Raw genomic sequence first — 15112 nt, forward strand, 5'->3', positions numbered from 1 at the left:
GAGGATCTGAAAAAGCGAATGGTCCATGCAGAGACCCACAGAGGTCGGTGGGGATGATACTACCTGATTTCCTATGCACAGGTGGGTCCAGGACTGCAGCGTAAGGTACAACAACCAGAAACATCCCAGAGAGGAGTGAAGAAGAGAAATTATATCAGCAGTAATAATAAAAGCAATTAAAAAAAAATTACACATGCTGAATTGCCCTTAAAGTAGAATCACAGAATCATAGAGTAATTTTGGTTGGAAAAGACCCTCAAGATCATTGAGTCCAACCGTTACCCCACCCCTGGCACTGCCCCATGTCCCTGAGAACCTCATCTCTGTCTGTTCACCCCTCCAGGGATGGTGACTCCAGCACTGCCCTGGGCAGCCTGTTCCAATGCCCCACAGCCCTTTGGGGAAGAAATTGTTCCCCAGATCCAACCTCAACCTCCCCTGGTGCAACTTGAGGCCGTTTCCTCTGCTCCTGGCGCTTGTTCCTGGGGAGCAGAGCCCGACCCCCCCTGGCTCCAAGCTCCTTTCAGGCAGTTCAGAGATCAGGTCTCCCCTCAGTACATCCACACTTGGTGGCTTTGCATTTTGCTCTGGAGTAAGTAATACTGGGCAGGAAACACTTAATTTCCACGGCCTTTCCATCACCAGAAAACCAGCGGAGCTGTGTCCCTCCCCACCAAAACCGGGCAGGGGTCGGCGGGGCCGGGTCTCTGCCCCCTCTGCAGCGCTGGCACCTCGGTTTCTCGCCCCCATTCGCACGCAGGGCCCCGGGCAGCCCCACGCCGAGTGCCCGGTGGGGCGAAGCCCCGACCGCGGGGGGCCCCATCCCGCGCGCTCCGGGGAGGGGGGGCGGACGGGGGCCCGGCGGCGCCGCGGCCCGGTTGCTTCACCGGGCAGGGTCGAAGTCCAGGCGCCGGCAGCACGGGCCGCCCTCCCCACCGCCGCGGCCGGACACACGCTCGCAGCCCGCGACGGAGGCGGCCGGGCCTGCGGCGAGGTCAGTGCTTCCCCGGTGCCGCGGCCCGGCCAGGCCCGGCTCCCCCCGCGCCGTGCCGGGGCCCAACCGGCGGCGGAGGCGGGACTACGCTTCCCGGCAGCGCCACCGCGGGGCCCCGCGCTCGGCCGGCCCCGGGCCGGGGAGGCGGCGGCGGGGAGACCCCGGCCCCGCGCCATGGCGGGGCGGCCCGGGCCGGGTGCGGGGCGGCGGGCGGCGGCGGCGGGTGGGGGCCGGCCGTTCCCGCGGGAGTGCTGCGAAGGGCTGGGCGGCCTGGAGTACGGCCAGGTACCGGGGGAGGCGGGGGGCGGGCGGGGAGCGCCGGGCTCGCTGTGGCCCCGGGAACGGGCCCGGCCTGGGGCGCTGCCGCTCGGCTGTGGGGGGCGGCTTGGGCCGCTCACCCCCCCTCCCCGGCCTGTCCCGGTGCTACCGGGGGAGCTGGTGGCAATAACCCCCTGCGGGTGCTGCAGGCCCCGGGGATGCTCGTGTCCCAGCTGCAGCTGCCACTGGCCCTGGCCTGTTGCCACCCAGGCCACGACAGCACGTTCTTCCCACGTGGCGAGGGCTGCACCGGCGCTAGACCGGGCTGAATGGGCGTCCCATGGGTGCTGCCGCCGGCTCGCCCGGGTGCTGGTGCAGCTTAGGACCGGAGATTCAGGTTTGACAGAGAGGTGGTGGATGAACCATCCCTGGAGACATCCCAGGCCAGGCTGGACGGGGCTCTGGGCAACCTGAGCTGGTGAAGATGTCCCTGCTCATGGCAGGGGTGGCACTGGGGGAGCTGGGAAGGGCCCTTCAACCCAAACTATTCTATGATTCTATGCCCAAGCAGCTCTCGCCCTCCCTAAATTTGGGCCTGCGGGCAAGCGGGCAGCATTTGCCACTGTTATGTATCACCCTGGGGGCAAAGTTGAATGTTCTGTGCCTGTTACGTGGCTGCCTTGCAGAGACAGCTCATCCTAATGGGCTCCCCTTTTATCCCTAAAAGCACATCCTGGGCACAGGCCAATCTGCCTCCCGCTGGCAGCGACGAATTTGGTTGTTTGAGGAGGAGAAAAGAAGGTGAGTGCAATGTTAACGATGTTGCCAGCCAGGAGTTAGTAGGTCAAGAAGCTTTTGTTCAGCCCGTGCTGGCAGTACGTGCTCAGCCCGTGCTCAGTGCCGTACGAAACAAGAGGAAAGAAGCTGTCCTGGTCCCCACGGGTTTGCAATTGAAACAGGACCAGGCAGTTCAGTCCTGTTGTTGGCAGCTGTCTCAGTGCCCAGGTTATGGCTTGACAGCACTTGGTGTGAAGGGACGAGGTCTGATGGCAAAGGGAGGGGAGGAGAGGCTGGGGAGGGTGGAACTGGGGGAGATGGATCAGGATCAGGCCCTGGGGCTGTGCCCACTGTTCTTCACCAGCACCACGTCCTGAGGGCTCGGATGGAGGAGCTGGGGTGGTTTGGAGGCAGCCGCGGAGCAGATCCCCCCGTTTCCCCGGGGCAGTGTGACCTTTGTTGGTTGCACTTTGCACCGCGGGCGGTCGTGGCTGTGCAGGAGGCACTCGGAGAAGCTGGACGTGCCCTGGCACAGCGCAGGAGCCATTCCTGGGGCTTTTGCTCTTGGCTACAAGACACGGCAGGTTTTGCAGCCCATATCCATGAATCCCACCTGCTCCCTCAAAGAACCTGTGAGGAACCAGTGGGAATTTCTCTCCCGGATGCGCGAGGTGGAGCTGATGCCTTTTCAAGCCTCTCCTGTCCCCTGGCATCCAAAGGACTTGCAAACACAGCTGTGTTTGGGAAGCTAAAACCTTCCACGTCTCGATGTTCTCTTGATTTTTTTATTCAAGAGAGGGAAGGGCTTGGGCTGGGCTATTTTGTCTTTTGTTTTCATAGTTTTTGGAAAAAAAGGAAAAGGCACTGGTTGTTTTTCATCCAAATACCACTGCAGGGAGAGGAGGCAGGGAGGGAGAAGCAGCATGGCTTATTGCACGTATAAATGCTGACGATGTCAGGGAGCATTCCCAGGAAAAATACCTCTTTCTTAAAAGGAGAAAGGGAAAAAAAACAGCGAGCTTTAAGGGTTTGTTGTTGTTACTAAGACAGGGAAGTCCTTTGCAGCTTCTTACCAATGCAAATGCAGTCCCCCTCACTGTAGAGGGGGTTTGCATCGTTCTTACTTTCTGGAAGGCAAGTTTGAGGCTGACACAGTTCATTACTTGGAGTTTCCATGCAGAGCAGCATCTCTGGGACAATCCTCCGTCCTGGGGACAGTGAGGTCTGTGAAACGGTGCCCCCTTTCCTGCGTTTTGGAAACACGCTTGGGTTGGCAGCTGCCCCGTAGGGCTGGTGCTTGTCTCCACAGCAGCGGTGTCCTTGCAGTGCCCGTGTCCTTCTGCAAACATAGGGGCTCCCTGGGAGCCCAGTGCCCCAAAGTGTGGAGCCCTCACCCCTCTTCTTGGCTCTGCACCCTGCCGTAGCGCTTTGCAAAACCTAACAACACGTTGCATAGGGACATTAAAAGATTTGTGTGCTCTTGCAGGCAGCTGATGTATTTGATTTGGGGTGAAGTGCCCCCGTATTCGGGTGCAACACCCGGAGCCCCCGCAGGAACCTGCACCCGCAGTAACCGGCTCTCCCCCTGCAGGTGGATGTGACAGCCATGGCTCGGCTCTTCAGCTACGTAGATGTGACCGACTCTGGCTTCATCGCGGCTGTCCTCGCCATCGCCTTCAACCCGCTCTTCTGGAACGTGGTAAGAGCCGCCTGCGTATCGGCTGCCCCATTATTTTTAGCCTTCCTTTGCCAGCTATGTGGGGATCTCCTTTGGGCCTCAGTGGAGGAAAAGCCTCTTTTGGGGACATCTGCTGGGTTGGGTGGGGAGAGCAGTACTCAATTATTAGGGGTTAGAAGTGGGTGAGCAGAAGCTGCACTGCAGAGAGAGCTCCTGGGCCAGGGGTGGCTGTGATGGGTATCACCGAGGAGGTGAAGGCAGGAGCCAGTGTGGGATGTAGAAGGAATTAAGAGCTGAGCTTCGGCGAGAGGGCAGAGCAATCAAACCCGACCTTCAGCTACCTCCTGCTGCACCTGCCACCCCAGCAGCCCAGCGCTGGTGACACTAGGACTGAGCAGAAATGGCACTAACCCCCAGCGGGGACTGCACTGGATACACTGCCTGCTGCTTCCCCTTGAAATGTGTTGGCAGCTGGTTGTGTGTTGATGGCAGGAAGCAAAAACAGTCAGCCAAAAGTTAACCTGCAGAAATTCCCCCTCCATCACGCCGCAAAGTCTGGCAGAGAGCTGCAGAGCTGGCAGCAGGAACAGGGATACCTGTGCGTGGGTGATGCTTGCTGTCTCTGTGGGTGCCATCGCACCTTGGGAGCCCACACTGGAAGAGCGTCTGCTGCCCTTTGCTGCAAGAGCAGTGAGAAGCATTGCCAGCCCCATTTTGAGTATTGCAGAGCCAAAGTGCCAAGTGGGGAGCCCAGCACGAGGTGGATCCCACCCCATAGCACCCCCGGCAGCACCACTGAGGTGTCGGGTGAAACCTCCTCCCTGCCAGAGCTCATGGGAATGGGATATCATCTCAGCCAAGCTTCGCAAAACCACCTGCCAAAGCTCCCTGTGGGGATTCTCACCCTGGGGAAGCCTCCTTAAAAAGATCTTATTTTTCCAGAGGGGGAGGACTCGGCTCTCTCTGAGCACGGGGGCTCTTGAGATTGTCTCACGCTGGGCTTTGGAAAAGCGAGGCTCTCCTGGCTGTGAGTCACTTTGGAAACCTCTGTCGGAGCTCTTTGTTGCAGCCTCCCTAATTTTTCATGCAACTCGTTATTAAAAAGTCTCACGGTGTCTGAAATGCGAGCTAGAATATGCCACATTATTTCGACTGCGGAGTCATCATTTAGCATAAAGAATCAATGAACAAGAAGATTGCGGATGTGGTCTCTGGGGGTAGAGACCAGCTCCAGCGAGAAACTGCATAAAAGGGAAAGAAAAAAAAAGCACTTTATTAGCATCTGCTGCTATGCCTGAAACTCGCGGGGCGCCTGCAGCTTGGGAAATAGCCTTGCTTTTTGGATCGAGAGTTTGGCTGCTGTTAAAGGACAGGGAAAGCTGATGTAACAGCGGGAAGTTCATTGCGCTGCTGTTGTCCCGTTCCAGCGTCTGCCGAGCGGTGCCGTTGGCGGCAGGTGGCACTGCGAGCAAGACGTGCAGGGCCTGCGCCCGCGAGCAGGAGGCATCTCCGCACCATTTGCAGTCCCGGTGCCTCCATCTGTGCGCTTGCTCTGACCAGGTCCCCGATCATCTCCCCGACATTTCCAGGGTCTGCCAGTCCTGGTGTTTGGCTCGTACCAGGCTCTTGCAGGGGGCTGTGGGACCCTGCTATCGGGTGCATTTAAGTGTCCCCAGCCATCCCTGGATTTTCCCTGACCTGCATCCTTTACTTTTTCCCCATCCTTTTTTCTATCTGATCATTGTCCCCTGCCTGCAGCTCTTCTTTCTTTCTCTACATCCCTGTACAGGCTCCCTTTGTCTTTTGCTGTTTGAGTTCTTTCCCAGTAGCCGAGACACTTCTGCGTCTGAATTACTTTGGGCTTGCAAGAGCTTTAGTGCAAAGACTGAATTTCTATGCAGTGCCAAGCACTCCCTGCTCTCTGCGCTTAATAAATAGTGTTGGGCCCTGGTCAAAACCCCTCCTGTGCATGAAATTCCCGATTTGGGTAGAAATTGGGTGGGGATGCATTGATTTAGTTCAGCATCCGAATTCCCCGTTCCTGCTGAACTCCGGCCAGGTCTGCCTCTTTGCAAAGTTTGGCGCCGGGTTGTCGTCGCTGTGCAGCGTCTCTGAATAAATATGTGGTGGGGAAACCCCGGCTCCGTGCGGCACTCGGCCAATGGAGAGACACATCTCGAGGCCTCGAGCATTGCGAGGCATTTGCCCTCCTAAACACCAGGCATGTTTCTTTGGGACAAAACCTGCAGGATTTGGGGACGAAGCACAAACTCTGGTGTCAGAGAGGGAGCACAGCTCCTGAGAAGACCCTGATGCTCGTTGGGTTGATTTATGTGCTTCAGTTGAGAGAGCAGTTTAGAGGAGCAGAGCCTAAATGGGGTGATTTGCAGGACTCCAGCCGGGCTGTGCTGATGCTCCCTCCTGTTCTCCACAGGGGAGAAAAGCTCCTTGAAAAAGCCTCAGGACTCCCAGTTCCCACCCTCCTCCCTGCTGGGGGGGGTACAGTGAATGTCACCCTGAGGTCACCTGTTTTGTTTTCCCCCCAAAATCCAAGGTTCTCAACCCCTCTTCTGCTTCCCCCCTCCATGCCAATTAAAATTCTGCCCATCCCAGAGTGTCCCTCAGGTTACATTACCCATGGCACAGCTTGGCTGTGTTCCTGCACTATTCTGTTTTATTTCTGCTGTCTCTGCTTTCCCATCCACCGTGGCTGTTAGAAAAGGAGCTGCTGGAACCGTGGTCCCGCATGGTGCAGGGTGCAGGTGAGGCGCCAAAAGGCACCAGTGGAGCTGTTTTGGGGATGATGTTGCTTAAAACTCCCCAAGGATGTTCAATGCAGCCGGGAGACCTGACCTGTCATGGGGCTGTTGAGGGGCACCCGGCGATGAGTAGGCACATCTCTGGAGCCCTGCCGTAAAACATTGATGAGGTTAGAGCAGCAGAAACTTCAATAAATCCCATCTGTGTTTGGAAAGCTGCGGAACGATCAGAGAAACTTCCCGTCCCTTGGTAACTAAGGAAGGTATTAAATAACAACTCCTCGGGAACAAACATTTTGCAAGCCAAGAGAGGCAGATAAACCTGCACGCAGGCGGCTTTAAAGAGCTTGCCGAGCCTTGGCATACAGGGAGTTTCTAGAAAGCTGGAAGGTTTCTGACACTCTCGATAGCGAACAGGCAAGTGGCACAGCCGTGAGCCAGGTATTCTGACGTCCATCACCACGCAAGTGAGTTTCAAGGGGGGAGTGCATCCATCAGCAATCCTTTTCTTGGTTTGAGCCTCTTAAAAATTTGTGGCTGGCGTCATGGCCCAATTTAGAAATGGCACATCTTCAGCTGCTGCTCGAGAGCTCGCTCCTCCCGTCACCGCCGGTGACCGCCCCGAGACACCCGTGTATCCCGCAGGAATCCGCAGGGCGAAACCTCAAATGTCACAGTTGGGAACGGGCTTAGCGTAATTTAACATGATTTTAAAGAAAATAGACCCCATCAGACAAACATTTTATTCTTCAAGGCTGCAGCTTTCCCTGCTCGGGGTAACAAGATCTCTGTTCTAGACTTCTGTCAAGTGTTCAAACTGCGTGAGGTTTTGATTAAAGAAGAGGTTGCAGAGGGACCTGGGCTGACAACGCCTGGCTCCTGATGGATGTGTATCTCTTGGTTCATTTATTTTTAATTTCCCATCCTTTTCTCCTTCTTTGGAGACTAGAGGAATCTGCCAAGTGGATAAGAAGTGCTTTGCAGGCACTGGCAGCCCGATTTCCCCTCCCTCTGACCACTTCTTGCTAAATTCGGAGGAAGGTGCCTGGCTCAGAACCTCCCCACACTGCTGGGAAGCTGTTTGGATTTAGACCTTAGTGGGCCAAACTCTGAGAAACCTCCTGGGGCCAGGAGAAAAATGCCTGATGCCGGGGGATTTCAGCAGTTCTGGCTGTCTGTTTTACAGACGGGAAGGATTGAGCAGTGTGTTGATGGCGGTGGGTTAGCTCCTCGCTGGGCAAAGAAAATTGCAGGGTATGAAATGCTGTGCGAGGGCTGGGGCTGGAATGGATTCAGAGCCTCACGGGGAGCACACCTCGATTAGCTGAACTTTACAGGGTTGGGAGGTGAATGAGTCCGAGCAGGTGATTTAATGGTCTTTTCTGGCCTTCGAATTCTGCAAAATTGCAAGAGTTTCGTGAACTCCCCTGCAAACCTCCGCCCGCCTGCAGCCGCGGTTGAGAGCAGAGGAACAGCCCTCGACCGTCTTCTGGAAAGTGCTTTTAGATCCCGTCGTAGAAGCCATGGCACAGCGACAATGATTATCTGCTTATAACAGATGCTAGATCAATAGCAGGGCTTCAAGCTATGCTGCAAGGCAATTGACTGCAGAAAGCGTTTCTTTATTGGGGTAAAGCTGGGCTTCCAACAAGGCTTGGATTCGCTCTTACATCTCCGGTCTTAAAATGTCACCACCAGCTCTGATGCCTTTCATCCTTTGTGCAGGGAGAGAACGCACATTATTCATAATTGGACTCTCTACCAGGCAGAAATAGCCGTTTTCATTTCCTACAATGGCTGAGAAAGAGCGAGGATTTGCTTTTTTTTCTTTTCTCCCCCCTCCCCCAAGCAGCATTTAGTGGCAATTTTATTCCGAATGACTTGGTAACGCTCTCCACCCGGGCGGCAAGGGCTCTGCAGCGATGCCGTAACGCGCGCGGCGAGCAGACGGTATCGATTCTCCAGCCGTCTCGTAACGGAGCGAGTCCTGGCTGGGTGTGTAACACTGTGCCTGTTTACCTCCTAAATTTAGCTTTTCCAGCGTGTCGGCACCGCTGTGAGCCACATAACAGGCACCAGAACTGTGTCACATCCTCCGGCCTGCAGTGACACAATTAGGAGCGCTCTCACCTTGAGAGAGAGACACATCCTGCATCACAGCATCGCTCCCCTGCAGCCTCCCAGCCAGGGGTGCTGGGGTTTTCATCGAAACCCTCATTAAGAAGCTGTGTAATATCTTTTTTACTGTGTCCTTGCAGGCTGAGCTGCCTGTCGAGCCCAGCCTGGCCGGGAGCTGAGCTGAAATGCTTCATCTGTGTGTTGAGCCAGGCGGGGTCTCAACCTCTAGGTACCAACTGAGCGTTTTCCGTGCCCATCCCTAGCGTGAATTTGGGATCCAGCCACTGGGCAATCTGCCTGCTCAGCGTTTCTGTAAACCGAGGTCAGAATTCGTCTCTCACCTCACAGTTCCCTACGGATTGTGGCCAAGCTAACCCCAAAAGCAACCTTCTTTTTTTAGCTTCTGCAGAACGCTTCTCTAGAAACCCAGGGTGTTTGTTGTATATACTGGACTTTTCTTGTTTAGTGTTTTAAAAATAAACTGCGGGCTGCTGGCAGCCCTGCTGGAGTAAGTCAACACATGCACAAAAGATGAAAAAACATATTTAAGGCGTATTTTGCGTATTTTTCCATACGCAAAAGAGGATTATCTATAAACCCTAGAAATTGGGAGAGGCCCTTTACTCTCAGTCCCACTCCATCCCTATCCTGCCCTACTGCCGCTAAACACTTTCTCCCACTGATGAGCTGCTGCTCAAAGCAGCATCTATGAAATGGCAATTCTGTGACCTCCTGCATCCCGTGAGACAGGGTAAAAATGGCAGCTGGAGGAAAAAAATAAAGTAGTATGATGTACCAAGACCAGGAGGCATGGAAGATGGTGGGTCCTCTTGAGTGGCCCTGGGTTTTGACAGCTGCTGGAGCCCTGAGTAGGGAAGCCCATCGTGTTCCCCGGGACCTCGTGTGTCCGGGGTGGGACGGGGCTCCCAGGCTCTGTGCTTGTCACAATCACAAACCTGAGCCGAGTGTTTTCCGTCTGTCGTGGCACGGAGCATTTAGCAGAAGCCTGCCCAGTTCCTGGAAGGATGTCATCTCCCAAAATAGGTGGCTTTGACGAATAAATGCAGAGACACGCAGTCTGCTGGGTATGCTTGGGAGGTCATGGTGCAGTTGCGTCTCCTGCGTGCCTGGAGGTGCGTGGTGGGGAGCGCTGGGGTTGGGGTTTCATCGTGGGGGTGCTGGATCTGGTTTGCAGCAAGCTGGTGGCACACGTGGTCAGCACCCCAGAGAAGATACAATCATAGAATCACCAAATAGTTTGCGTTGAAGAGACCTTCCCAGCTCCCCCAGTGCCACCCCTGCCATGAGCAGGGACATCTTCACCAGCTCAGGTTGCTCAGAGCCCCGTCCAGCCTGGCCTGGGATGTCTCCAGGGATGGTTCATCTACCACCTCTCTGGCCAACCTGGGACAGTGTTTTACCACTCTATTTGTAAACAAGAATTCCTCATTTTCTCTGTTTTCTTCCCCTTAATGAACTCTGAGGGGACACATCGCCAGCTGCACACGCGGCAGTATGGAATGGGTAGTTAAGCAGACCAGTAAATTGGTAAGGCAAACCCTCCTTCTTATTCCCCATATATTGTGTCCCCAATGATGTGACACAGTAGCTGGCAATGGCACTTGGCAGGAGCATCTCCCATCTCTTGAGTGTGACACCAGATAGTTCAGCAGCCCCATCACAGCAGCACGTGCTGGGCAACGGTTCCTGCCAAATATCAGTAGCCTCATGTCATTAAAGCAAACAAGTATCTGCGCTCCCCCGGCACTGCCTGTGTCAGCTCTGTTATATCCATCCCTCTTCCTAAGGCATCCTTACAAAGTTTTGAAGCCCCTGTACCCCGGTCTGGGGAGAAATAGTTGATTTTTGGAAGCTGGTGGGGAGAAATAGTTGATTTTGGAAGCTGGTGCTGATGTGTTACATCAGGACTGCGGAGTGGGGTGAAACAGCCCTTCCCTGCGAGCCGCTGCCTGATTTTCCTTTTCCATGCCAAGCCATACAAACCTCTGTGCTTACTGACATGCAGAGGGGCAACTGTCTTACAGAATTATGAATGTGCTTGCCAGAAAAGCTGGAAGCCCCAGGCTTGTGCACCTGCGTGGGGCTTCATCAAACTCCTCTGATCTCCCAGCAATTGTTGGAGTCAGGGAGAGAAAGGCTGGTGGGAGCTCTCGATTTTCCCAGGTGTCCTTGCAATCATGAACCTCCTTGGTGCATTACCTAGTTGTCTGGATTTGGCAATATCTTGCTTGGCTTTTTTTCCTTGCAAACCCTCTTTTGTTCCCTGTTTTTACTCCTCCAGACCAGGGATGATGCAGCCGTGGGCTTGTTCTGCAGGTTGGGACGTGCGAGCTGCTGCTTTGTCTGGCTGAAGGGTTTTCACTCGCTGTGTGTGTAGGCACATTCATTTTTTGTGTGATCCTTTTTTTTTTTGCGCTTTTTGGGAAGAAAAAGCAGGCTGCGAGGAGCTCGCACCCCTGAAGTGGGTGAAACGGAGATGGGTTTTAGCAATTTTCTCTGCCTTTGGCTGTTGCGGGGAAGCCTGACCGTCAGGGCTCACAGAACGCCTTCCTCGCCTCCTTTGTGCGGTGGGAGGTTTGCTCATTATCCGGTTTGTGCTTCGCTTATAAAAGAAGCTGTAATTGTAGCAGCTCCTCGCCATAAAAGCCCAAAGACGTTTTCAGGGAAGGAGAATGTACATGCAGCTTTTCTGATCCTTTACAGTACTCCTTCTGCCGACTTTTCTCACCTCCTGCCCTTTTTCCAGCACCGGCTCTGTGCTGGCCTGGTGCTCAGCGTGACCATCTTGGGCTCGAGCCTCTTCTTTGCTGTAGAAATGCCCCTTTTAGAATGAAAAAGTTGAGCAACCTCTTTGTCAGTCTTCTTGGGTGAAGAGGGACCCCAAATCCCCCCATGTAGTCAGATGTTCCCATTCCTGCCTCTTCCCCCAGAGCTGCGTTTTCTGCCATGAGTCCGACAGCAGATGCTCAATCTACAAAATTCCCAGGGAGGATTTTGAACTGGAAAAAAACACCCTGTCCATCCATCTGTGACTACAGTGTACACCTTGGGGTACACATGGCTGTTCCTATTAAAAACTAAATGACCTCCGATGAGATACAGCATTTTTAACTACTAAGCATTCCTATTAAATACCCTTTCCTGTTTTATTTTTACCAGGACGTTGTTTTAATGACTGCAGAGTTACTCATTTGGTTCCCAAGGCTGGAGAGCAGCAGTGAGTTAGTTTTATTTCAAGACTTTGTCGTGCAATCATTTTCCATAGATTGATGTACTTGGAAGCCAAAGCGAGTGCGTTGCCCAGCAGAGGAATGTTACTTGGTGCCGATGTGTAGTCATCCTTAGCTGGAAGGACTTGCTCAGCCTCCTCCATCCTCCTCTGTGCAGGGCTTCGGTACAAATGGATGGAGCAAAAGGCTGTAAGAGGGTTTGAGCACTCATGCAGAGCTCATTTGTTCATCTCAGCTTTGGCCTTTGAGGCTGCAAAAGTGGCAGGGAGCTCCCCTGGGGTGCACATCACTGCGTCTGGGGATGGTTGGTTGTTTGCTTGGCTTTTGGGTTGTATTTCTTGCACTGAACAAATCCCATGGGGCACGTGGTCACACCCATCAACACCCACAGGACCCCCAGCAATAACACCAGCGAGCCCGAAGGGCGCGATGGGTCCATTTAACCCTTCAGACTGTTCTTACTCGTTGTGCCGCGCGCTTTGAACATCTCATCCCCGAGGAGAGGGGAACACGGCGCCCGGCTGCCCGCGTTACATAAAGATCAGATTGTCCCTCTCTATTGTTGGGATGACAGCAGCATCGCAAACATGCGTGTCCTCGGCGCCGTGGGAAATGTTCCCAGGGGAGGCTTAACACGCGGCGTGGAACACGATACGTCGAGCAGCAAGGGGACGGGAGGCCCTTCAGCCGAAATTGGTGCTCTGCCGAGCGTGGCCGGTGCAACCAGTACCTCTGTTCCAACGAACTCTCACTCCTCTGCGAAAGAGTATTAGATTTCTCTTGCATTTTGTGCTCCACAAGGTGTATTTATTCTTTCTTCTCCATTCTCCGTCCCCCCTCCCATCACAGCCCCTGGGAGAGCGATGAGTACATGCTGTCCAGAGGACGGGTGTGTCGGGAGTCCTTATTAGCAGACTTAGTCCAGAGAATTAAACCCTAATTTCACAAAAGGGCAGCAAAAGAGCGGCTGTGGCTCTGGGAGAAACCGAGCCGGCTTTGTGCGTTGTTTGCAAATCGCACAAGAAGTCCCAGTCTGAGGCTGCCGGGCTTGGTCATTAGGGTATTATGACCAAAAGAATAACTGTTGCGTTTCTTTACTATTTAAAACAAAAATTACAAAGTAGTGTACAAAGAAACCAGCTATGTCTCCTCTACCATGTTGTCACTTGTGCTTCCACTTGTTTTGTTTTCAGTTTTAGGCAGGGCTGTAAAATGTTCCTAATCATCTCCCGCTTCACCTTTTGACAAGCCTGCTGCAAAATGTGCCTTTGCGGCACCTGTCATTTTTTTCTCCCTGAATTAATTCTTGTGTGTAATTGCGACTTGCCGCAGGACGCTGTCTTGCTCTATTAAAAAGGGAGATGCTAATGAAGAACATTGGGTACCATATTATGGGAGAGCAAGGCTCGACTCGCTGGGACGCGTACTTGCCGTACTGTTATTGCCAGCCCGGGCAGAAATGGTGTTTCTGTCTCTCGTCAGTCACTGGCTAATGATTGTAATTTTTACTTGCTGAGAAACTCTGGATATAATGGACTTCATTAACGGATACATGAGAAGCTACCAGACCTGCATTAGGGGGAGAGAGGAAGAAAACAACCCCTGCTTGGAGGCAATTTTATTATTTATTTGCCGCAATAAGAGTGATCCAGAATTAGTGTCGGATTCGGCTGTGTGGCTAATGAGCTGGGCTGAGCTGGAATCCAAGCAAACCTATTAACGAGTGCAAACTGCAACGATGATGCCCGGCTCTGAAAACCCTCACATCGAACGCCAGATCCCAGGCAGTGCTGGGCTGGCTTGGCTGCTTGCTCTGTGGTTGTATATCGATGTGTTTGCGTCTCGAGAGGCTTCTGATCATCCCCGGCCTTTCCCCATCCCCTTCTCTCCTGCCAGTTCCTTCTTACTTTTGTATATTGGGTGAGCCAGAGCTTCTGATTTAATCTTTAAGACAACAGAGCCAAAGTGTTTCCACTCCCATGGGCCGCGTCTGCTTGAAGAATTGCCCGACTCGAAATACTGCAGCATCCAGCCGCAGGTTTCGGTTGCAGGCAGCGGCACGTCTGCAGGTCCAGCTGCTTGGGGACATGGTGACAGAGCTGGGTGCTCACACTGGTACCCGAACATGTATTTGCAACTAAATACAGGTCGTATGGAAGAGCGAAAAGGCACTTGAATTATCTGGCATTGCTGATACAGCTTTGTATGGTCTCTGCAATGAATCAGAGGCTGCACAAAATGTCAGTCATTAGGTGACCTCAATCTCCTTTTACCTGGAGCCAGTGAAGACTTGTTGCAGCTCAGTAAGAGGATATTTCTTACCTAGGATGCACTTGCAGAAAACTGTCCATTTTTATTCCAGCCAGAATAACTGTTTTTTAATCAAGCTGACCTTATTTGCAGTGACGATAGCGATTCGAACCAGAGGTTTGCAGTAATGGGTGGAAAGCTTTGAGGAGCAGGATAGATTGTTTGTGACGAAGGTAGGAAGCTTTATCCCCACATTTAAAACCAAACCCAAGGTTTTGAAGCCCACAGCAAATTCAGAGGGACTTGACCTCGGAACTGTGGATCCGCTGGGATCCAGGGCCTGATTTGGAAACAACACAATGGAGCAGAGGCGTGAAAATAGGAGGGTAGTCTTAAAAAAAAAGTGAAAGAGGTGTTTGTCTTGTAACGTGGCATTTGTACTGAGCGCTTGCTGACAGTGCGGTGCAGCAAAGAGTTTGTCTTTCTAAATCAATGCCAGTTCAAACACCGTCAGTGCTATTGTTGGATCGCTTTGTTTGAAAATGGGTCTTTTGGGTAGACGGCCTGTTTCGGTGAAGCGCCTGTGTGTATAACACTTCAGACACTTTCCCCGGCTTTGCTTTTTTTAGTCTCGCATGAGTGTGAGCAACAGGAAAGCAAAAGCAAGCAAACAGAGGATGTGAGATGGGCAGAATAGTCTCAGCACTCCAGAGGCCGACACACACCTTTGCTTCTGCTTGGTTTGGGAAGGTGTCATGGGCTGCCCCAGCGAAATCAGACCTGTTTCGCTCAGAGAAAACGCTCCATGCTTCAAAAAACCAAAAGTATGACATTACGTAGTTTGTGGTTTTCTGGATGGGAACTGTGTGCAATGGGAAGCTGAGTGCAGGCCAAGTCATTTGGGCATGGAAGATGAGGAACAAATCCTGCAAAACACCGGGCAAAACGCCTCCTCGTCCTGCGCGCGAGATGCTCATCCAGCAGCGCTTGACTTCTCCCTGCGCTCCAGCAGAGCCCCAAGTACTGG

General features: G+C 53.4%; 1 protein-coding gene across 8 annotated transcripts in view; it reads left to right on the plus strand.

Moving 5' to 3' along the window:
• The first annotated feature begins 840 nt into the window (after positions 1–840).
• The window catches only part of PEMT (phosphatidylethanolamine N-methyltransferase), a 42502-nt gene continuing 28230 nt past the window's right edge, over positions 841–15112 (plus strand). Inside the window, exons 1-3 of one of the 8 annotated variants that reach the window (XM_065031329.1) lie at positions 913–994; positions 1980–2053; positions 3621–3728. In XM_065031329.1, coding sequence (XP_064887401.1) covers positions 3636–3728 — 93 coding nt within the window. In that variant the 5' untranslated portion in view covers positions 913–994; positions 1980–2053; positions 3621–3635. Of the gene's footprint in view, positions 995–1088; positions 1280–1979; positions 2054–2911; positions 3252–3620; positions 3729–15112 lie in introns of those variants that run through there. The other 7 variants (XM_065031330.1, XM_065031328.1, XM_065031332.1 and 4 more) reach the window with 7 other exon arrangements.

The sequence above is a fragment of the Columba livia genome, chromosome 15 (genome assembly GCF_036013475.1).
Source record: "Columba livia isolate bColLiv1 breed racing homer chromosome 15, bColLiv1.pat.W.v2, whole genome shotgun sequence".
Taxonomy (NCBI): Eukaryota; Metazoa; Chordata; class Aves; order Columbiformes; family Columbidae; genus Columba; species Columba livia.